The sequence below is a fragment of the Anopheles funestus genome, chromosome 3RL (genome assembly GCF_943734845.2).
Source record: "Anopheles funestus chromosome 3RL, idAnoFuneDA-416_04, whole genome shotgun sequence".
Classification (NCBI taxonomy): domain Eukaryota; kingdom Metazoa; phylum Arthropoda; class Insecta; order Diptera; family Culicidae; genus Anopheles; species Anopheles funestus.
The window spans coordinates 67,658,450-67,682,137 of record NC_064599.1 but is presented as its reverse complement, the minus strand read 5'-3'; the positions used below and the strand labels follow the sequence as shown (position 1 = coordinate 67,682,137).

Below are 23,688 nucleotides of genomic sequence, written 5' to 3'. Positions count from 1 at the left end.
ATGATCATTCGCATCCGCATCCTCTCGCATTGCTCATGGCTTCTGTGCGAATTCGGGGGGGGGGGGGGGGGGGGGGGGGGTGGAAAAGCTAGGAAGCGTTACGATTAGGCATGGCAAGGGTTGATTCATACGTTAGATTACGTTCCAACCGGGTGCACAATAATGGGATGGACGGTTGCATAAAATGGTGATGGCGAAGAGATTTTAGTCTCTTGGCTCTTAATCGTACGCCTGCTAGCAGCCATTTCCGTTATGTGAGTGAAGAAAATCCAATTATTTGTGCGGAATAAGCCCGAAAGAGGAAATGCTCACGAGACGCTGGCCGAAGAATGGCAGCTTGTGTCAAAAGATAACTCAGAAGCTGTACCGTGTGTTACACTGTCGGAAGGAAGGATGTTTATTGTTCGAATCGTTTGAATTGAACGATATCGGAAAGGTATTAAGATGATTACAAATGTGTGGCGATCTGCTTAGACATGAAAGCTGTTACGTTCCGCATTACCTGGAACGAAACTTTATTTTTCGTAAGGAAAGGTTTCCACTCATCCTGGGAAGAAAAAAATAGTTTTTTTTATAATTGAAAAAAAAAATCAAATTAGTTATTTTCATTTAAAAAAAAAAAAACAAAAAAGGACCGATTTTTTAACATAAACTAATTTAGGATTTTTTTTTAGTCATTTCTGGACTCATATCAAGTTGAATTGGAATAATTATAAGAAAATGTTGAATTTTTCTCAACACATTTCTAAACCATCTTCGAAATTAGATTGATTCTGTTGAAAGCTCTCTTAATTGACATATGCAAAAAGCTTTGAAAATTGAGGAAAATTTTACAAAAAAAAAATAATTCTAAGAAAATCGCTTTTCTACAACTATCTTAAAATTTTCACTTTAAATTGAAAAATATTAAATAATGTTTCATCTAAAACCCCACCGGAAAAAAGATCAAAAACGAAACATAAATGTATTGCATTTGATTTGAAAATTTATAAATAAATCACATAAGCTAAATCGATTATCGAATGAAATTATGAAATGTTCCTACGATTATTCATTAGGGGAAGCTCATTGATTTAATCTACCCCACCTTCATTTTCTTCGCTCCTTTAAGTTAGCAATTTTCCAACTGAATTAATTACCCACTACGACTACATAAAATAGCAATTACATCACAAATTGATGCTAACCCATCGTTAATGCGTTACCCAAAATCCCACAGCTAAACCATCCTAAACAATCCGTAGGCCAAAACCATAAGTGGGTTGGTTTGGTAGCGAAAACATTAACGCATCCATGCCGCTTTGAAGTGGTATGAAAATGATGCTCACTCCCAAAAAACTCCACGACCAACAACAAAACGCCGACTGGGAAAACTGTGTCCGGATGGAAAATGAAATCGAAAATCGAACGATAGTCGAACACCTTTTGCGGACCGATTTTCTTTTGGCAATTAAGATGCACCGGAGGGGGTGAAGAAAGGGGAACAATGGGGATAAAGGAAAGGAGAAAAAGTGAAGCACTACTTAATGGTCACGAATCGTCCGACCGTTCCGTTGTGGATGATTTATTTTCCATCACGTGTAAACGCTGCATCACACCAAAAACCTCGGAGCGTCCTTTTTTTCTGTTAATGTGCTCTAGTTGAATGCACAATTTCCAATTCCAATTACCCATCAGCTGAGAGGGTGATGAGTGGCGAGAGGAAGTGATGGTTGCTACACTCGTCACCATAAGCAGCAGAAGTAGCATTATTATCATTATCATCGTCATCATCATCTTCGCTCGGGCTCATTATTATTATCGCCAATCGGTGATCAGTAGTAACGGAGATATGGTTTTCGATCAAGCACGGTCACTTTTCCTATCTCTCGATGTTGATTTGCCACCATCCATAACCGTAACACGCCTCTTCAGCAGCAGGTCATTGACGTCGTTGCCGACAGGGAGTCGGTCAGTCAGTCAGAAAATGGAAAACTGCAACCATGGTGAAGTAAAACGACTCGCTCGCTCATTGACACCATGGCGCATGCAATTGTCCGGACGCACACAGAGCAATGAGGACAAATTTTTCCTTACGTCCTACCGTCACCTTTCACTCTCCACCCTAACTGTGCCCTGTTGGTTTTTGCGCCTCTCTCGCTCTTCTTTAATTTCCATTTTTCACTCCACCGAACATCTTTGTGGGAGATGGGCAAGATGAATGGGATTATTTGCAAAACGATCCGATGCTTTCCACGACCGTTCGGCCATTTCCACAGGTGTTTGTGTGCGTTAAAAATGGCATAGCAACGCAGCTGTTTGGGAGCACACCAACGATCCAATTGAACTTGGACTTGAAAGACAAATGAAGCTATCATTCGACTGGGATGGAAAGTAGCGCCGACCACCAGCCACTTTCCATTTCGTTTCTTTCAATCTCACCTTCCTACCGGAACAGGTTGAAAAGCGAAATTCAAAAAGTGGAAGTGGAGTTGGTTTTGTTTCTTTTCAAGTGCATATTTGAACGATCAATTTTAATCCCGAGCTCCATTGTTAACCACCGCGATGAAACGTGTTATCATGGTGTGTTGACTAACTGAAAAAGATTATTAAAATATAAATCTTTTAAGACTAACGGAAGAAGAGATAATTTTAAAACAAATAAGACCTTTTAACAAAGGTATTTTAAATTTAAGATAATCCTAAAGTTGACGTTGATGTACACTTAAAATTAAACAAATCTCACTCAAGTTAATGAAGTCAAACATCCTGATATAATAGCCACCATCTCCTCAAGGAGAATTGGAAGAAAGCAACAAATTTCCTCCAATTCGCAGGGAAGATCTTTAATAAATCCATCGCCGAATGCAAAATATTGATGGAAAGTGAAGTTATTCATAAACTCTGGCAATTGAAGTTCAAGAAGTACAACTAAAAGCCATTCGCCGTAGTACTTCGCTGATCGGTAAGTTTTAAGAGACAGAAATGCTTTTCAGCAATCAAAGTGTTAGAATGGATAGTTAAATACCCTGGACATATAGTAAATATAGCCATTTGCTCTCAACTGCGTATATCTGAACTCAAGGTACAGCAACTGCTTACATTAAGTCCTGTTTATATTTAAGTTTATACTGCCTAGTATCTGGAGGCCTCTATGGCACCTCAAAGTGTGCCTGCTACAAACAATACTTGACAGTTCCTTTGCCTATTAGCTTGAGATTCTAATCGGAGCGAAGCGTAAAGTGACCAGTTAAGTGGTAAATTATTCAAAGTCTCTCCAGATTAAATGTCGAATTGCGAACTTAATGAACTTGTGTTGGAAAGATTCTATTCCTTTTTTCCATTTTTCTGCGTACGTAAGATACCATTGAGATATATTCTAATACCGGTCTGACTAGTGCGCAGTAAAATGATTTTATGCATTGAGGATCATTCAAATGCCGCTTGATTTCAAATATTAATTACACCGATTTAAGATTCAACAATGTCGCAAAGGACAACTTGCCGCCGCAAACAAATGCAAAACTTAAATATGTCAAAGTTTCTCAAGGTTTTCAGACACTTCGGATGTACTAGGCCGAATGTTCGAAGACGAGGACATGAAGCTGCTCTCGACGCAAAGAATCCTTGCATTCTTCCTCTTTTGTGGCCCTATCTCCAGAGATTTTGACCTCCATTTCTGGCATTCGTTGAGTTGATTTACCCGTACTCTGTTCTATATACCGGATGGGATTCGATACACGGTTGTGTCGTGTAGAGTCTGGCGCCACTTTCAAGTCAAGACGATCGTACTGATTTGAATGATCGAAACTGAATTTCGATCATCGAGGATCATCAAGTAAGTGGTGACTTCGAAATGCATGTTGAAGAGTCCATCGAGCTCATTTCACTGACAACTTCCTGAAAATTCTAGATAGCTTTTATCACTAGATGACTTCCCATATCTAGATGATTTCTGATAGTCTGAAGCTGTTTGCAATCATTTAAATCTTTCTGCTTCGTTGCTTCTCCTTGATTACATTGTGATTATGCTGCAGCTTTCAACTATTCTGCGTTGCTGACAGTTACAAAGCGAGAGCTCGATGTTCTCTAGTTATCGACTTGCTACAAAGCAATAAGCCAAACCACTTTACTCAACTCTATAAAAAACACCACCCCACCAACCTATAAACACCTGCAATCAACGAGCTAATAAACCTCCGCACATAATAAGCTAAAGCGGCACGTTTGCACATCGACGGTTTCATCTTCGTTCTCTACAGCCATAGCTAGAAAATTGCGCTGCTCATTCTACCGCACTTCCGAACCCGATTATGCAACTCCTATTTCCTCCCCACTCCAATGCCTCCAATGCACCTCACAATCATCCTCTTACCCTGTTAAGAGATCGGCCTAAGTAGATGTAGTTTGTTTTAAAATAACCTCCCGTAGCTAAAATAATCGCCTTTCAGTAGAACTGCCTTTGCCTTTCCATTTTCCAAACGGATAACCCTGAACGATAGCCACCTTCCCCGTACAAATGCATATACATAGCCACACACACACACACACATGTTCAAACACCTGCACACCTGTCCCTTCGATGCACTTCACGCGCTCACCGGACCTCACTTCGCTTCATTTCACCCTCTACAACCGGTGTCTAGGTACGCTCGCGGGCTTTCGGATGGTGACCGCCGTACCGGCGATGGTTCTCGAGGACGATCCGCCCCTGAGGACCGCCAAGGAGAGCAAGAACGGTAAGTACGGAAGCGAACCATCACCACCACCACCACCACCATCCAAGGTCGATTGTGTGGACCCATCCATCCGTCCAGCAGTCTGCGCCCGTTCAGCAGTTTCGAAATCGAATTCAGATCGAATCAGCACCGTTCGATTTGACTGCAACCGGTTTCACCGGTGATTGCGAGACGCGCGCTTGGAATGTTGGCCCGCAATCATCCATTCGGCAGCGAAAGAGAGCTTCTGCCGTACATTGTTGCCCTCGGTGCCGGCTTCACTTTCCAGCAACATTGTCTATTCCGGTTATTTTTATGAAACGAAGCCAGCGTTAACACTTGGTCGAACCGTGGCAAACACGGTCATCATATTTTAATCTTTCAAGGCACTTTAAATTTCTCAGCGCAGTCATCCTTTCGAAGCACCCTGGTGTAAGGATAGGGACGATCACGTCTTTCTTTTAATGTGTGGTTGGTTAAAATGTCAAATATGCCATTGCTTAATGTAACCGATTTCAGCACTTTACTTCTCCATTCTATTGGCCTGCAGGTTTCATCAACTCCACACTCAGTTTGAAGTCTGTTTTATACGTTTAACAAACCGTTCAGCAGTTCAATGTACGCGTAAAGTTGTGGTTTGGAGATAGCAGATCGATTCAATCGGATTGATTTCAGCTCAAGTTTTTTTATATGAACATGCATTTATTTGGTTTTATTCACTTTCAAAAAAATGTTAACAAAAAAAACACCACTTATGACACATTTGGGTCAAGTTCGGGCGAGACGAGACTGACACGACGGTCCAACCTTTTATGGTCGCCCCTAATTTGCATAATAAAATCCCCTTTTGAAGCATATACGCGGTTCAGATGATGTTCGATATAATCGGCTTAATCGGGAATAAAATAGCTAAATTAAAACTAATTAGCCTATTATGTCGTGTTGTGGTGGGTTGATTTTTTTTTTGCTCACGCTTTCATAAAGTCCACTATCGATTGGACGCGTTTTAGTGTCAATCATAGAGGTGATTTTATTGTAATTCGTTTAATGGTGAATTTGAAACGTGCTGCAGCTTCGCAATAAAGTTTCTGGGTGTTCTAACACAGTTGTCTCTTAATCAAAAATAAATAACTTAATAATGCAATGGGATTGAAGGAAATAAATTATCCTCAAATTTTGGTAATTTTTTTTATTATTTTGCCTCTTATTCTTGTCTGATTTCTTCAATCAATGTCTCAAAATCTTTGCCGGGTCAATACCTCAAAAGCATGACATTATTGCCCTTATGTGATCTTAACTAGGCCCACTCTGGAGTCCGAAGAAAATTTTCACAACAAGGCCAATTGAAATAGAGTCAAAGTTATTAATTTCTTGTACTTTGTGAACCTACACACTCACTAGACCTAGATTGTTTTTACTTCATTTAGCTCAAATTTTGCAATGCGAGAAACCAGTGCAGTTTCCTCTGCTCCACAATCGGAAATATCGACTCCAATAAGATAAATCTCTTTTACAAATCTCGAGCTAATTTTTTATTGTCATAAAAGGGCCATATTTTGTTAATAACTTGTAACTCCATCGCTTCCATACGATGGAACCGGGGGATCAATCCCCATCCGGAGCGTTCCTTTGTAGCAAAGACTGGCAATCCGGTTACGTGGTAAAAATAAGTCTAGTAAGCCAGAAACGAAAGACGTGACCTTAGAGGCCAAGAAAAAAAAACTTCTTCAAAATCACAAAATCACTTATTTGAGAGATATCTCATATTTTAAAGGCACCTTATCCCCAAGACATAGCGTGAAAAGCTAGTTAATATACCACCTAGTTTTATAGTTTAAACATCCAAAGTTCTGCATACATCATCAGGAGAACCCACAAGGCGGTTTAAAGCGAGACTTGAACCTTGAACGAAGGCGTCGCGTTTCACTGTACGCTACCGTCAAGACTATCTGACCAGTTCTAATCCACTGTAGTTGAAAGCGCATAAAAAAGATTTGGCACCTTTGATAGAAGAAAATTTCTTCCATTGTTATAGTACCACATAAGTTAAACTATAATCCCTCTTTTATATTCTAATTCGCATAGCAAGTAAAAAAAAAAACAAGCTTTATAGCATAGTGTGGGAACAATTAATTCATATGTCGGAAGCAGTCTTTTCTTATAATCCCCATATGATGGCATTTAATCAAAGCCCACCATCCGAAGGAAGAAAGGTGTACAAAGCACACGGCTTCTTCAAACGGCTCGGCCTTCATCGTTAAGCTTCGAGGCGTTTCTGTTGTCAACAGTCTGGTCACCAGACAAGTGTGCACGGCGTTAGTGTGCCCGGTCACAATCAAACACAAGTTTAAAAATGATTTCCGATTACCCCGAGATATAGGATAATGAAAATTACTCAACCGAGTTGTGTGCAACCTGGGTTTAGTGCCTGGCAGGAATCGGTCGGTACGTAGCATACAGAACTAACTCCACACAAAACGGTTCTCCGCATCATCAACGCCACATGCTTTTGTTGGCAATACGGCAATACGCTTGCGACAATATTTCCAAGATATTCTTCCGACCGTACGCAACTGCATTCCAACTGCTAACGTGCACGTTGCATAATCATCGGCCTGTTTCTGTACGGACATGCGGAAAACCGCACCGTACCCGCACATCTTAACCGACCAGGGAACCCTTCCACCTTCGACATTTACATGCACAGTCCACGGGCAAAGCAGCATGGTTTCGAGAGATGAAATACCACAAACGAAACGGACACGGACAGCCTATCGATCGAACATGCCCGAATGGTCGGTGTTGCTAGCAGAAATAGAGCATCCTGTGGCTGTGAGCCTGTACCCCGGCATGCTTGCATCCTTTACCAAGAAAGGAAGCGCGTGTGTGTGTGTGTAAAATTATACAATCTAACTTAATGAAATCATGATCGAACAGGACAAGCCTTTCTTCCGAGAGCAAGGGAAGGGTAAAATTTAAAATAAAGCCAAACCAATCTATCCACTCTCCGGGAACGGTTCAATTGCTAGGAACTGCACATGGGATCACAAAGCCCTTTTGGAAGCATTTCCCTAATCATCGATAATATCTGATGGCTCTTTTGTTCTTTGCATCATGAGAGCTTTCCGGGAGGATGTTCGCAACGAAATTGCACGTATCGAATGGCTTTGTCGGTACGGCTGATGCATGTAATCGACCCGGAAACATCTTCTATTTTTTTTTTGCCTCCATCATGTTATGTAGAGAAATTTGATATTATTTTAAACATGTTTTTTTATCTGCTCTCGGAAAATTAAACAAGCTACAAGTGTTGCTGCAGCGTCAAGCTAGCAACAAATTATCGGTGTCGCGTTTAAATTTAGCCCCTTTATTTAATTACATGTCAGCCGATCGGAAGGCAAAGAATGTTGCAAAAACGCTTCAACCCTATCCCTGCTAAAGCTAAAGCCGGTTGGCTAATTCTATTTTTCTGCCTTTGCAACCAAGTGTGGGTTGGCTAATCGATTGCCCTACGAAGCACAGCGTTTGACATCATCAACTTTCAGCTAATTTGTACACTTCACAAATGTCGTATCGAAGGAAAAAAAACACCTCGCCGAAAGTTTAGAAAATGAAGAAAAACTACAACCAAACCAGCTTCACCCAAAACCCACGTGGTGCCATTTTCAACTTCAACTTCGGCCAATTAAAACTGGCCCACCTTCTCGCCGTAGACGCTGTTGACCTTCGCACGCTTCTACCGCACCAGGGTTTTTGTCACGGCGCTCCCGGTGAACATCCCACGGTCACAAGCGCAGGTTGTGCTTGTTTAGATGTCGAACGCATGAAGCCATTTAACGTCTTAATTACTTTACGCTCAAACCACAATCGGCAAAACGTTGGCCGATTGATTACGTTGGCGGCTGATCGTACAGACAACGACTTCGCGCGACTGATGATTTGCATTTGCCGATCGGGGTAGAGAGATTGTCTTTTGGGGATTTTTTTTTTATTGGAGGAACCAATCATCTTCCGGACGGACAGCCAAAAATGTCAATGTTTTGGAATGTGGTGTCCTCGATTTCGTTTGCGTGTGAAGGAGTCTCGATTTGTGTAGGCTAAGTATCTGGTCTAAGTACACATCCGGCGTGTGGCTTAAAGCAAGCTAGTGTACATATAAATAGATTTATTGATTGATTTTTTTTTTTGCAAACAAACTAACCGTAAAGAAACACAACTTGAGCAGCTTAAAAGCTTGAAATCGCCTTCCGCAAAACGCACCACATGTTAGGGAGAAAACCCGATAACCTCCTACACGGCCCGTTGGGCCATGTTTCATACCGTGACGTGAAAGAATATTCCTGTCCGATCGTACATTACACAATGCACATCAGGTTCATAATAGGAAAACGACTCTATGCGCCATCATGTAAGTTGGTTGAACAGCACACTCCATGTCGGCATGAAGTGGCAACAACATCAAGCACAAAACCGGCGGGGGCCAGGAAATGATCAACCCGGTTGCTGATGTACGAGGTGCTCGTACAACCACGGTTTCGACCTCGAACACCGGCAACACCGGTGCATGAAAATGAAAGTAATAACAGCTATTTTGTAATACCTTTACTTTCGATTTCCCGATCGGGTAACGAAAATTTTGTGGTCGGTCTAACACGATGTCTAGAGTGTACGCCAGACACGTTTCTCAAAACCCAACGCTGGAGAGAGAGATACCTGCCTGAAGAACCAAAAACCTCCCGGAGGAAGAGGAATTACAGCTCCATGTACCGGTGGGGCAAGGGTGCGAAGTACTTTCTCCCAGAAAGTTGAAGAACTTGCAAATGGTTTTTGGGCGATGTGCATGCGGGACAACGTGGCACGGTAGGGGTTATGCAATGAAGGGCGCGAAGGGGCGTGTAAATTGTCGGGAATAGATTGGGATAATTTATGGTTTTATGAAGTCACGGGGGTGAACATTTTCACTTCGCCGAGAACGTTGTACAGAGATGGTGTCGCGTTTTTCAAATGCCACCCCGTTCCGTTCCCCAGGAGGAAGTACCGGTGGTGCAGTTTTTAAGATAATTGTAGGGAATTTTGTTTTATCTTCAGGGAAAAAGGTTAAACGTTAGCCACTCATGGAACTTTCACAATTCATAATTTATATCTAAAATAAGACGAAACGTGGAAGGTTTCGTTGAAAACGGCGCGATAGAAAAAGGAAATAATTACTCACCGTGTCCTAGTCACGGCACCAGAACGTTAGTTTGCTATAATTTTTTATAGTAAACTATTACTATTTTTTTGTGGATATTAAAATTTTCAAAGAGAAACCCCCAGAAAATGATATATTAATAGCATTACGAAAACAGTAGAGCAATCACGTGAATGAAATCTGAGATCCTCTTGTAAATGTAAATAAGTCAATAAACTATGTTTAAACAATCACGTTTGATACAATCATCTATGGAATGGGATTTGTTTGCTTAATGGCACAGTATCAAAACAGACATCTATGGTAGCACAGCTACCTTTAATAAAATATTCCAAACCACGATACGATGACGGGAAAATGTTAAAAAAGACCATCGTTTAACACCACCTCGGGGTGAAAGTAAAACGATTATTATATGTTTGTGTCAACTGGACACACACAAAAAAAAACAAATTTCCCCCCCTTTTGACACACACAATACATTCGAGATGAAAGGAAACGGAAGGCTTTTTGGATTTGTGTTTCCCAGTTTTCCCGCCCCTCTTTATTTTTCCATCTCGCTTGGTTTGGTTCCACAATTGTTACTAAATATGGCGACTAAACAAACACAAACAGTTTCAAGGGTTTTTTGGGGAGGAGGGGGGGGGGGGGGTTGGTTCAATAGTTTGGTAGCTCATATCATGCGTATATTGAATGTCCATTATGTCGAACAAAAATGCCCTCCAGTCGATGCACCTGCAACAAAGGGTGACATTCCATTGGCATCACGCTGGGCACAGACACACAAACGCAAAGGGATGACGTCAAAGATGAAATATTATTTTCCACCCAATCGCACCCGGTACGAACATATTGTTGGGAGTTTGTTTTCTTTTTTTATCTTCGGAAAAGTGTATCGATGCATTTGCGCTCGGATGCATTTATGCTTCGAGTCAGGTGCATCTCGTTCAATATCAACTAATCAGCATAATCCCATCAATGGTAAACTAGTTTTGTTATTTTTCGCATCTCATCACCACAGCTCCACAGCAAGTTCCCCGTTTTTGCTTCGAAAGGCCAGCTTTCTAATCACTGACTAATAGGCAACTGACAGTGGTTTGTCCGATTGCACAACACCGGATGGTTCTCGGGGGGTTGAGAGCTGCGAGTGTCTGGAGGAGCGGGTTTTTGTTGATGGTTCCGAATGCACACCGGTGTTTTGCGGGAAAGTTTTGAAAACTTGTGGAAATAGAGCCGGCTTTCCTTCGCCGGACAGGCTCATACAAGCATGGGCATGCCAATCTTTTAATAATTGACCGCATCACTGATCAATCTGCATAGTCTCAAATCAAGCAATGATTAGGCCTTTCACCGGCTGGCAAGAGCTGGTTTCGGTGAGATGCCCGAATGCCGACGAGATGGGCTCCTAATTGGGCTCCAGTGTGCTTGTGTGTGTGTCTCGGATGCCTTTTTTTACCTTCTTCTACTCACCATCAGCTCTTGCTTTCCGCCTGATGCCGTTGGGTTGTATTTTCTAACCGGTTGCTTCATTCGATCTGCAGCAATAATAATTGGCCCTCCTCTTTTTTGCCAATGAGAGTCACCATCTGCACGCTTAACAATCGCACTTGCTGTACGGTGTTATGCATGAGCACACTTAGTACAGCTTCTTTTCAATGGTTTTGATGAGGAGGGAATGTTTTCGATTATTTTTAGCAATTCAAGCAGAATGGACATTTGGGGACATTCTATATCATCTTAGAATTTTTAACCATTTCTAAACTCCGCATTGCAATTCAAGTAGATAGGACGTTGATGAGATATATGTTTTTTCTCAGTAGAAGATTCAAAGCTCAAGGTTTCAATGACATGTGTAAAAAAAAAATCTTGTTTAAACTGATTTTTTTCAATAAATAATATTTTGAAAATATATAAATAATATTTTGAACAAGAATTTCTCCAAAACCAGGGAATGTATTGAACACGATTTCCCAATACTTTACGAGATTTTTTTACTAATTATGTGCCTAGTGAATCTTTTGATAATCTAACCACTTTTGAGAAATAAGCATCGTTAATCTCACTCTATTCTCAAGATCAGCGATTCTTTGAAGATGTTCGTGAAATTCGCAAAGATGAATATTCAAAGCAACATCTTCAATAACATTCGGTTTTAAAAATAATTCAAATTAATTATTGTATTTTTCAATGTAAGATATTATTTTCACTTTGAATGCAATTTTGCCTATTTAAAATTATATTAGTTTAAAAAAATGCTTATAAATTTTAAGCTCAATTTCTGTTGACATACTTTTGACATACTCATGAAAATATTCTCAATCCAATATTCGATTACTTGAGCTACTTATGGTATATAACCCTCCTCAGAAGATACGTTCGACGAAGTATTAAAATTTAAACAAACATTAACACTTAACTAGACCAACGTTACACCTCAAGCCTAACACATTTACCATCCCCGTGCTAATCATTGTTCGGATGCTTTCCATGCAACTGCACAACAAATTGCACTTTCTTGCTGATTAGAGCTAGAGATGCATACACCATGCTCCATTCCACAACCACCAATGATTGCATTTCAATAATTTCACTTTTCTCCCGCAACTAATAGGACAGCGCGCGCACACACACACAAAGACCGCACCATTAGACAGCCGTACATGCATCGGTGCACCAGCGTACCGTGTGGGTGCACCTGAGCACCGTTTCGATGCACTTGCACCATGCTTCTGCATACAAACCTTACAACATACACACCTACCCGTAAGCACCCCGTGCACAGTAGTGGCACGACGTAGTGTAGCAGTAAAAAGGGAAAACGGAAAACGTGGTCGGTGGTGGTGGTGGTGGCGGTTTTTGGTCGACTTTGGAGGCCGATTTCCATATCGAACATGGCGTTGTTGAAGAACTTGATTAACATTCCAAAACCACAACGGCAAAAATACTCCTACCCGTTACACCCAATGTCTCTCACTCTCTTCTGCATCGCGTCTCACCTGGTTTGAACATTGGTGGACATGGACCCGATAGTTAGTCCGGTTTCTTTCGGTCGGTTAAGCGGAACTTTCGCATCGGTTTCGGAACGAGCCGCGCGCGCAATTCGATCCGTTTCGATCGAATCCACCCATTGCTGACCAGCCAGTCGGTGTCCGCACACCGTACGAATGGGATTTTCCCGCTCGACGGAACCATTCGGTGGGGTTTTCTTTTTTTTGTGGTTGTTGTGCGCCTTACACATTGTGGGACAAGTAAATGTGAAGCAAAAAAAAAAACCCCAAAATACACGTGCGTTGAAGATTCAGTTCCGGCGGGGGGTCCAAAACTAATGCTAATCGGGTGCATCGAAAGTGTTTCCGCGGGAAGAACGCACGTCCGGGTTTGGTTCTCTTCCGGCTGGTGAATGTTTGTGGACAGTGTAGAAGACACCGACAGTTAGTACAATCCGATTAGTTCCCGAGTTCATCCAGTGATACACAAAACACACCCTCAGGGCCACGGGTTCGAAATTGGCTGCTGGTGAGCTGGGAAAACGACCCGAGGCAATGTTCCCAGAGCGGCGGTCGCACGTGGCAAAGGTTCGTAGTGCTTAGTACGCCGAATAAGACCAGCACACCCGAAAGGTCACGGGATACACTCGTACCCAACAATCATAACAACTTCTGATGAGCTTCTTCGGCAAGTAGTGCCATCAGCCCAGTCAGCATCGCAAACCAATTATCACCCTTAACTATCCGATCCAATTAGTGCGTGCGAGTTGCGACGATTCCGTTGCCTATCGGCGAGAGGTCAAGTTGCCAAAATCGTTTAATACCGTTTGCTTGTGTGCACGGCCCGGAGCACGGCTTAAGTTCGCGCCAACTTTTCAGAACAAGTCGCGTGCGTGCCGCGAATGCGACCAGGGATAAGATTAATGCGGTGTTTGGGCGGATGGCCGCCCTGGAGCGACGTCCACAGACGTGCCCATCCATAATGGCACGTACGGTGGTGTGGTTGTGCGTTTTTGTCGGGGCGGGCCTAAACCAAACCTTGCAACTCGTGACAAACCTGTCGCCGAAAGTGGTCGCCCCCCCGACTTTAGATAGTGGCTTACTGGATTATGACAGTGTGGTGCCGCCGCAAGCATGACAACGTGAGGTGTTTGTAAGAAATGGGGAGAAAAAAGCGGATAGAGATGGAGAAGAATGTAAACATTACACACGCGGATGTACACGTTGATAAATGTGGCCAGAACGGTTGGGATGGATTTCGAGTCTGGGAGAAGACAAAAAGTGTTTCGAGTGCTACATCTAGTTGGCAAATATTTACACTTAGCTTTAATACACTCGAACAATGCTTTCTTCATAGTGGCTTTAGTGCTTGTGTTATTTTTTACATCTAAAAAAATAGTTTAATATTACTCATTTTGTCGTCAAATTAATGTGCGGATTAAATGTACTTCAGCTTTCAATTTTACTTTAAACTAAAGCGCCTGAATGTATGTAATTTCAACTCAAACAAACTCCCAACAGTCTCCGTATAGAGCATGAGAAGCGATCCATTACATGAAGAATGCATACCTTCAGGCGCAGTGAAGCTATTCTAAATACTTTCTAAAGAGGATTAATTACAAGGATAGGGTGGTGAATTACTACCTCTGTTTGCATTTTAATTGGCCTGGACGAAAAAGAGCAGAACTATAAATGGTGAAATTTAAACCGAACTCTCGCTCAGCTGCAAACCCAAAAAAATCCATAACAGTGTTCCGTTTAGTGTAAACAAACGTAATAATGGAAAATAAACTAGCCAAAAAATTGCATTACAAGCTATATACAGCATGGGTGCGTAGCACGTGCATAATTACTTAAAGACCGAAACGTTGCAAATTTAGTTGCAAAAATAGTTATCCACATTTTACACTTCTCACATTTTACACGCCACAATGCGTTAGAACGTGCCTGTGGGGTGCTTTATTTATTTTTTTTTGTTCGCAACATGAACCATCATTACCCTTAACCTACGTCCCCAATTGGGAACAGCATGCAGAAGATGCATTCCATGGTGCAGTGCAATTAATTAACCCTCTGCCTCCAACCCAATTCACGAGCGAGTTGGCTCGTGCGAGAAGCATTTAAAATTATTGCGCTTCGACACATCTCTTGTGCCCTTGTGGCCTTGCCTGTTTACCTACCTGGCTTTTCTCCGGCTCAGCACTTCACCAATCGCTGGTGCAATGGTGTACACTTCAGGCATCAAACATTCCGGAAAACACATCAATTAGCCGCATCAAAAGAAAGCATCCGGCTCGTCAAGCCACCACCACCACCGGGTCTCGGAGCGTTTAAACGCAATCCCGGGAAAGCAGCCAAAGATGTTCGTCCACATCGGTCTTCACAACCGATGAGTTGGGGGGTGGTCTTTGGTAAGAGTGGGCATCAAGCGTGTGGATATTTGCTGGAAGCGCAACACAATTCCCCACGTCTAATTGCTCGGATCGATGTGCACGGTTTGGCACCGTCAGCCTACCTCAGGTATCGCAATAATGGCCACTTGTATCTGGCGAAACAATTCGCTTCCTAATTATCAATTAAACTACTACCGTTCGGGGTATTGCCATTACAGCTGAAACCTGAACGTGTGTTCAGCATTCCGGTGGTTATGATGTGTGTGATGGGAAGATCTCGCGGAGATCACCAAACCCTCTCGTCTACATTGGTGACAAGAGGTCGTCTACTAATGGTAGCGCCATCTGGTAGTAACTTTGCAAATGGGCTCAAATGGACAATGGAGAACAATCGCGTGTGTATGTGTGTGTTTTCCTCATGCGTTAGTTCAACAGAAGTCATCAGAACCGTGCGTGCCACATTATAGCAACCCATCCATAGAGAATTGGATCTGTTCCAGACCATTAGCTTTAGCTTTTTGCTCTTCCTGTGAGAGGAAGCGTTGATGAATTTCTTTTTTTTTTCGTTTTGTTTCTGGCCTCTACCATGCCGCGAGTTGATTCCGATGCATACGACCTACCAACTATCAGCGTAAACCACCCAGCAGACGGATCATCATGTGGCTGACGTACATCAAACATCCCATTCCTAATATGTGTGGGGCTGTGTGTTAACGGCACTAACACTCAGGAGAACGATGTTTTGAAATAATGTCCGGAAGAAAAAAAAACAATGCTCAGCCACACTGCATCCATCCCGTAGGAGATTTGAGTAAAAGCTAATGAACCGTACCGAATTTTCACCCCGTTACGAGCAAAACTAGCCCACGGAAACGATTCGTTGTAACAAAGACACACTAATGTCCGGCTGGATAGGGTTTAGAAATATCCCACCATTGGCGTATAATTTTGCTGGAGTGCATCATCCGTGGTGTAGGAAGGTTGTCCACTCCCACTGGAGAATAACGTGTGGTGCATATTGGGAATAACAACAACACCAGACATGCAGACATTGGACCGGAAAAGGTTAGATCCGGTTCTACCGGCTCTGTTGTTTCTCTAGGCCCCAGTCAAGCACGCATCAAACATTCTTTTGGGTAGGTTTGTATTTTTTTTTTTGGTTCGTATGTCTACCACTCTCAAGTACGAAACGGTGTGTTTTGATGCTCTTTCGTCAGCAGTTTCCGGTTTTTAGCCTCCACACTACTCGGGCCACTTTTTGGGGGCGAATGGTATTTGGAGTGGATGTTTTTTTTTTGACCCTCCCTTTTTTCCACGTACTGAAGGAAGGCATGTTGGTGTACTTGCTGCTTTTTTTTTCGTGATGTACAATTCGATTCGGTACGTGGTCACCGCCACCTATAAGCTATAACATGAGCCCAACACGCTTCACACCTCGTCTCTAGTCTCTAGTTGCAGTGTTGAGCCGGCCCAAAACATGGACACACTTTTTCCACTTTGAAACAACAGCACATTCCAGCGGCGCGTTTTTTTTAACCGATCACCTCGATACCGAGGATAACAAAAGCAGCAACAGCAAAAAAAAACACAGAAAAGATCACACAGCAAGAACGCCAAAACGGTGCTGACATTCGGTATGTTTTGCGGCAGTTTGCGCATCCGCTGCGCATTGATGAAGTGCTGTGCCAGTGTGAGGTGAAATCGTTTCACCGTGATAAACAAAAATTGTGCCCTTCGTACAGGGAAATGAACTTTGATGCCCTTTCCATTCTAATGTCTGGCGGACGCTTTTGTTCTTGTTACGATTCGGTGGGCCGTATTGCGAAATATTGGGGCTGGATCGGAACTTGTTATTGAGTTTCTAAAATTAAAGCCTTTTACGGTCGAAATCTTTCATGATTTCAAATCAAATTGGGTTTTTGCAATAATAGTTGCGTTGAAATTCCATATCCCCAATACATGATCAGTCGTCTATATTGGAACAAAAATCGCTCCAACCATTCATCTAATTGCAGCGCTATTAAAGATGATAGCGCGTCCTATTAAATGGTTTACAAACAGATTAAGGTAAAACAAATAGATCTTCCACTCACATTTGTTACTGAGCACAGTTGCCAACCCATGTCCACACGAAGATTCCCCAAGCAAAGCTTCCCTTCATCGATGCAACAACCAGCAACGTAACGTGTACCCCATCGATCTGGTGATGAATCCGGTCCGTCCACATTTTACCTACAGCGACCTAAATCATAATTAAACCCAGCATCTCCAATAAAATCAATCGCCTAATTGCACTTAACGTTCTGCTGCCTCACCGGCCCCAATAAAGTCCCCAATCCCCGAGTCCGAGGGGACCTGCACGACGGCAATCCATCGTCCGGCCGGACATTCTACATCGCCGCAAGGCCATAAATTCAAACCGAGCGACCAACTGCCGGGAAATAATTATTCTATTCTTGGTAATCAGCCCAAAAACCGGTCCCCAGCAATCGATCGGGAGTCGCACGGCGGGACACCACAACAAAACAGCATCCAGCATGACCGGGAGCGTGGACATTCAGCCCGAGATCGTTAACAGATTTTACTTTCCGTGTGCCGGTCTGGTACACGACCATCCGTAGTGCGTGATACTATTTTGACAGGATCATTAACCTTGTGTGAGCCGTTACGCACCAGCAGGGTGGAAAAAATGCGTGGTCAGCAGCGACAACTATTCGTCGCGCGCATTCCCACCATTCCCACCCCACTCGGCAGGAAGATCAGAAATTTGTCATCCGATCTTTTGCCCGATCGTTGTTGCGCTTCTAACGCGACACAATGTTGAACGATGGCTCTTCGTTTCTACTGCTTTTGCTTGAATAGCTTGGATATTTAGCCCGGGAATGATTTATTGGAACGCATCCAGTTTCCGTCCCAGCTTCCTTCGGCGATCTATATAAGGAGATGGGGTACGTTAACGGTGCTCTCGAGGTTGCACGTCAAACCATCGAAGAAGCACCTTCGTGGAAGTGGACCGAGCTCGTTTAGGATAGATGACAGCAACGTAAGTCGCACTCGATTGTGAACGGTGCTACAGCTCGCAGCTCCTTATCGATCAAGTTGCACCTATTAGGTCTAATAGGCGGTGCGTAATGGGTACAATACTTGATTTTCCAAACTGGTCAATTTCATCAACCGGTATGGTTCTTTAGGCCAAACAGACAAGAAACCGTTATACGTTACAAGATCGCTACTTGCTATAATATATAAATGTAGGGTTTAGTATACCTGAATGTGTTATTATCTAATTAATGGAGTGTAAATAATATCTTCTAATGGTGAAGATAAAACCACTACTAAAAATTATTTATTGCTGTAATTCTGTGTATATTAAGTTTTCTAAAAATTCTTTCGAGGATCTCTTGGTTGACTTCATGGAAATTTGGACAAAACTTTAAACAAGATTTTATACAAAGATGAAGTAAATTTTTCAGATCTTTTGACTTCATTTTGAAAAATTCAAAAATAAGTCTTTCAAAAACAGCCCAAGAAATGTTTGGAGAATATTCTCTATGTCAGGATCGCCCTTTTTCTATTAATTGCGTGCTAGAGATCATCTCCTCACATAAAGAACCGAAGTTAATTTTAACTAATTTGTACTTTCCAATAATAGTCAACCATAGACAATCTGCTTGATAACTTTAAGTACTTGGTGTGACATTTACCTCACCTTATCCTTGATATTAACACTTGCCTTGGCTTACCAACATTTTGAGGATGTCAAGTACGCGATTCTCCATCAATCGATGTTGTCCTGGGTCAAGTAGGACTTATATTCCATTCTGGCCACAACTTCTTCTACTCTTATTAACGAGCTCTTATTAACCTATCGATACTCGGTTTCACAAAACAAATTCCATTACGTCCGGGAACTTCTTTACGATTTGAGCAATTGTTGTGGTCTCTCTCGGCGAAATGAGAAGGAACCTTGTCTTTGGTCTAGATCGTTTGGAAATTTCTGCACCTCACGTAACACGCTGTTGAACGGTCGAAATCAGAATTCTGTTAGTCACTATCACTGCAAATGGCATATTTGCTACATCTTGTGGATATGAAGAACCTCAAGAATTCATAGGATACGAAGTATCACATACTACAAAACACTCATTCATGCACTATCAAATGGTTACATTTATTTTGAGTATTAACAATACCTAAAGATTGAAAAAAAACTCTAATTAAATGAAGTCTCTAGCAAGGCGTATCGCGGCAAATAAAAATAAAGTAACAATGATAGTAATCACAGATTACTACACACTCCCTTAAGCACGTGAGTAACTCTAATTAAAAGGCTTCATTTCGACGTCGTTAATGAAGAATTCAATTGCACTGCACTGGGAGCTTTACGCTACCCTACCGTACAAAGTAAAACGAGAGTAAATTTATGTCCTTGATTCCATTCCATTGCCATCCCAATTTATCTCAAGTTACTTTGGGGAACGGTTTTGCCAATATTCGTTTTCTTACGAGAACGTACAGTTGCGTTGATTTTTTTTTGTTGCCACTTTTACTGGAACCATAATCAACCTTTAGATCCTGCGTGCTGCTGCTGCTGTGTGTGTGAAGCAACTTCCACATGCCGTGCAGTATGTTTTCATTGTTGCATGAGTTCTCAATTTTCCATCCCCTGTGACCCTTGTACGGCACATACATATTCCATTCCCCAACGTTACAAATAGGTGAACGAAATACGATCGTACGACGTCTCTCGGTACCACGGCGAAATAAAACTAAAACCGAAACATTTTTCCGCATGTCTGCGCGCATTAGGAACTCGACACCTTACGATTGCAACGGCTTGGCATCGTCTGGTGCGCGATGCAGTATACAGTGTTTCTCCCCAAGCCCCACCTACATGGTTCAATCGCACAAAACGCCCGTACGGTGGTTTGCTCGATGCCTTTTATGCCTGCTTCAGAGTGTGTCGTCATCTCGAATATCCCAACACCACCAACAGCACCAACAGCAGCCAACAGCCAGTCTGCCAAATGGCGCCCCAGGAATATAAGGTTACACGGCCGCCTCCATCTGCATGCGCCAATAATCTTCCCGATCATTAAATGCATCATTCCGGGCCGTGGTTCAAGGTCCCCAGCATACGGATAGGCGGTAGGAATGGCTCGCGCGAAAGTATTTTTTTTCCCTTCATCTTCCTTCCCCTCTTTTTATTCTTCAAAAAAAAACTGCACACATCGATTGCATCCAAATGATGCAGCAAGTTGATGCAGTGAGCATCGCGGACGTCTTTGTGCACCCAGGGGTAGGGCAAACAATATCCTTAGCCGTAGGAATCCGGCCGTTTTTTTTTTGTTATTTACAATTCTTCCACCATTTTTATTCCTGCTTCAGTTGCAATCCATTTGTAGGAGATACGGAGTGGTGGAGTATAGCCGCCATAAAGCATCGGAATTGAAGCTGCAAGCAACCAGAGTTGGATCGGCACGATGCAGAACTTTAAATCACAAATCGACAAATGATTACCCAGAGCGAATTGGATAAAGCACAATGTGCCATGTGCGATGGGCTCCAACACAATAGAGCTTTTATCTTTATCCCCCCCGGAAAACGCGGAAGAGATCGTGGCACAAAAAAAAAGCGCAACGAGCAAAATAAAACGAAACGATGCGCTTTGTGTAGTTTTTACAATGTTATTATTCGGGATTCGCTGGAATGCTGGGTCGTATGCAAAACGGCGTTCCAGCTATTGCATTTTGTTGCACAATTGTGTTGCATTTTACTTTCAACATATTTATAACCTCTTTCGTTTCCCGAAAAATTGGTGATATATCGTGCCTGGAAGTTCAAATGCGTGACGACTTTCTCCGAAATTTAAATGTTGCTTATACAGTGATTGATATACGGGTTTCGGTTAAATAAAAGTTTTTGAAAGAATTCCCATGAATTTATGGCGAATATGAGAAGGACTTGGGAGAGAACTTCCAATAATTACAGTTTTAAAAATTATTCTTATCTAAAAGCATTCGAGAGAATTCAATCATTTCAATGTGATTGATATACGGATTTCGGTTAAATAAAAGTTTTTGAAAGAATTCCCATGAAATTGTGGCAAATATGAAAAGGATTTGGGAGAGAACTTCCAATAATTACAGTTTTAAAAATTATTCTTGTCTAAAAGCATTCGAGAGAATTCAATCATTTCAATGTGATTGATGTACGGATTTCGATTAAATAAAAGTTTTTGAAAGAATTCCCATGAATTTATGGCGAATAGGAAAAGGACTTGGGAGAGAACTTTCAACTATTACAGTTTTAAAAATTATTCTTGTCTAAAAGCATTCGAGAGAATTCAATCATTTCAATGTGATTGATATACGGATTTCGGTTGAATAAAAGTTTTTAAAAGGATTTCCATGAATTTGTTGCAAATATGAAAAGGACTTGGGAGAGAACTTCCAATTATTACAGTTTTAAAAATTATTCTTGTCTAAAAGCATTCATTTACTCACATGTATCTTCATATCCTTTCATTCACAGTGTTCACATGGGGTCGCAAAATGGGCAAAAAGTTCGATCTACTTCGCCGTGGTAGCGATGCCCACAAGCTAGCCGGACCGGGTAGTGTGGCGCTCGTTTCAGTCGCTCCACCAGTAGTGCCACCATCCTCCACAGCCGCAACATCAATGTCCGGCATCGGTACAGCAACACCAATCTCCTCATCTTCGGAACCGTGCATCAGTTCGATCTGCGGTGAACAGGAGAGTGGACGGAAGGGAAAGTCCCCGCTGAAGGCACACCAAAGTCACCGTACCACGAACGGTTCCACCATCAACGGGCACGATCCACTGGTGAAGCTCAACTCGGAACGTTCGTCTGGTACGTTCCGGAACTTCTTCTACCGAATGGGTTCGACCGGTATGCTGAATCACAAATCGAACCATTACCAGAAACAACAGTTTCTGCAACAGCAGCAACAGCAACATCAGCAACAGCATCAGCAACAGAACCAACAGCAACAACCTCACCAATTGTTGCAACATATGTCTCTCGCCCAAACCCAAGCGGACCTGAGCAAGATGGAGCAACATCATCAGCAGATGCTTTATCGTAGCAGTTCGACCAGTCAGCTTAATACCTCCTCGTACGTCAAGTGTGATGATCCTACCGACGGTGTTAATCTTGCTAACGGGCACACGAAGACAACCGTCGGTAATTCCTCCTCATCGTCACAACTTCATCTGACGGGTTTGCGTGATGAACACTCCAACAGATCGGGGACGAGTTCCAACTCTACCCAAGAAACAACCAGCTCACCAACGTCCTGTACAGCCACCACAAAATCTTCCAGCTGTGACGATATTGCACGTGTCGGTCAACAGTCAAGCCCCGCGGAAGGTTCACTGTCGAAGAAAAATCACTTCCCGTACGCATTCCTGCGCTCGAAACTTTCGGTACTGCCGGAAGAGAATGGTGGTTCGGTTATTAACTACAGCCGCATTAAGGAGAATCTGTTGCGTACCGGGAACCGTGGTTCTATAGTGAGTCTTCGGTCGGATATTGACAGCGTTTCGATTACCGACTCGCAGCTTAACATCTCCGGCGAGAGTGGTAGTGATGTGTTTCTGGCGGCTTCTACCACCGACAGTAAGTCTATTGGTGCGAGCAGCGATGCTGGAATAATGTCACGCAATAACTCGATCAAGACACTCACCGACACGGAGCATAGCTTTGTGCTGAATTATCAGCGGCTGAGCAGTTGCCTGAGCAGCAACGAGTCTGGCTATGATAGTGATGGTCGACATGCAGAGGATAAGATCGATGATGCTAGTAATGCGTCACTTAATAGTAGTGTGAGCTCATCGCACCACCACCAACATCATCACCAACAGCAGCAACATCTGTCCGGAGGACTTTCGACCTCGTCCTTTAATGGTGGTGATGCATATGTGGACGCGATCAGAACGAAGGATCAATCGTACGTTTTCGGTAGCCGGAGACGTCTATCCTCGTCCTCTTCGTCGATCGTTTCCGGTGTTGGACCGGGCGGTGGTTTCGACTGTGGTACGATCCGCCGACGATTCCGCCAGATTAAGCTGGTCAAACAGCAGGGAGACGAAACGATCGGCATCGAGCTGACACCGCAAACAATCGGGCTGGACGAAGGCGAGTGTGAGACGCGCTATCTGGTCACCGAAATCGATCCGGAAGGGATTGCTTACAAGTGAGTAGTAGCTCTTTCATAACTAAATCACATCTCAGAGATAGCAACCTAACTTTGCCAAGTTCCTTCTCATTATGTAATCTTCGTACCTTTTATGAAGACGACCAAATTTCAAACAAGTCCATCGATATTGAGCTAAAGTAAACACATTCCACCCCTATTTGCTATACACCGGACACACACCAGACCTAATCTGGCTGAT

General features: G+C 42.7%; 1 protein-coding gene across 3 annotated transcripts in view; it reads left to right on the top strand.

Moving 5' to 3' along the window:
- LOC125771588 (probable serine/threonine-protein kinase DDB_G0267686) overlaps positions 1–23,688 on the top strand; it is a 48,715-nt gene that overhangs the window by 22,643 nt on the left and 2,384 nt on the right. The window contains exons 3-4 of one of the 3 annotated variants that reach the window (XM_049442350.1): positions 4,626–4,718; positions 21,803–23,486. In XM_049442350.1, the coding sequence (XP_049298307.1) occupies positions 4,626–4,718; positions 21,803–23,486 (1,777 nt within the window). Of the gene's footprint in view, positions 1–4,625; positions 4,719–12,859; positions 13,464–21,802; positions 23,487–23,688 lie in introns of those variants that run through there. The other 2 variants (XM_049442352.1, XM_049442351.1) reach the window with 2 other exon arrangements.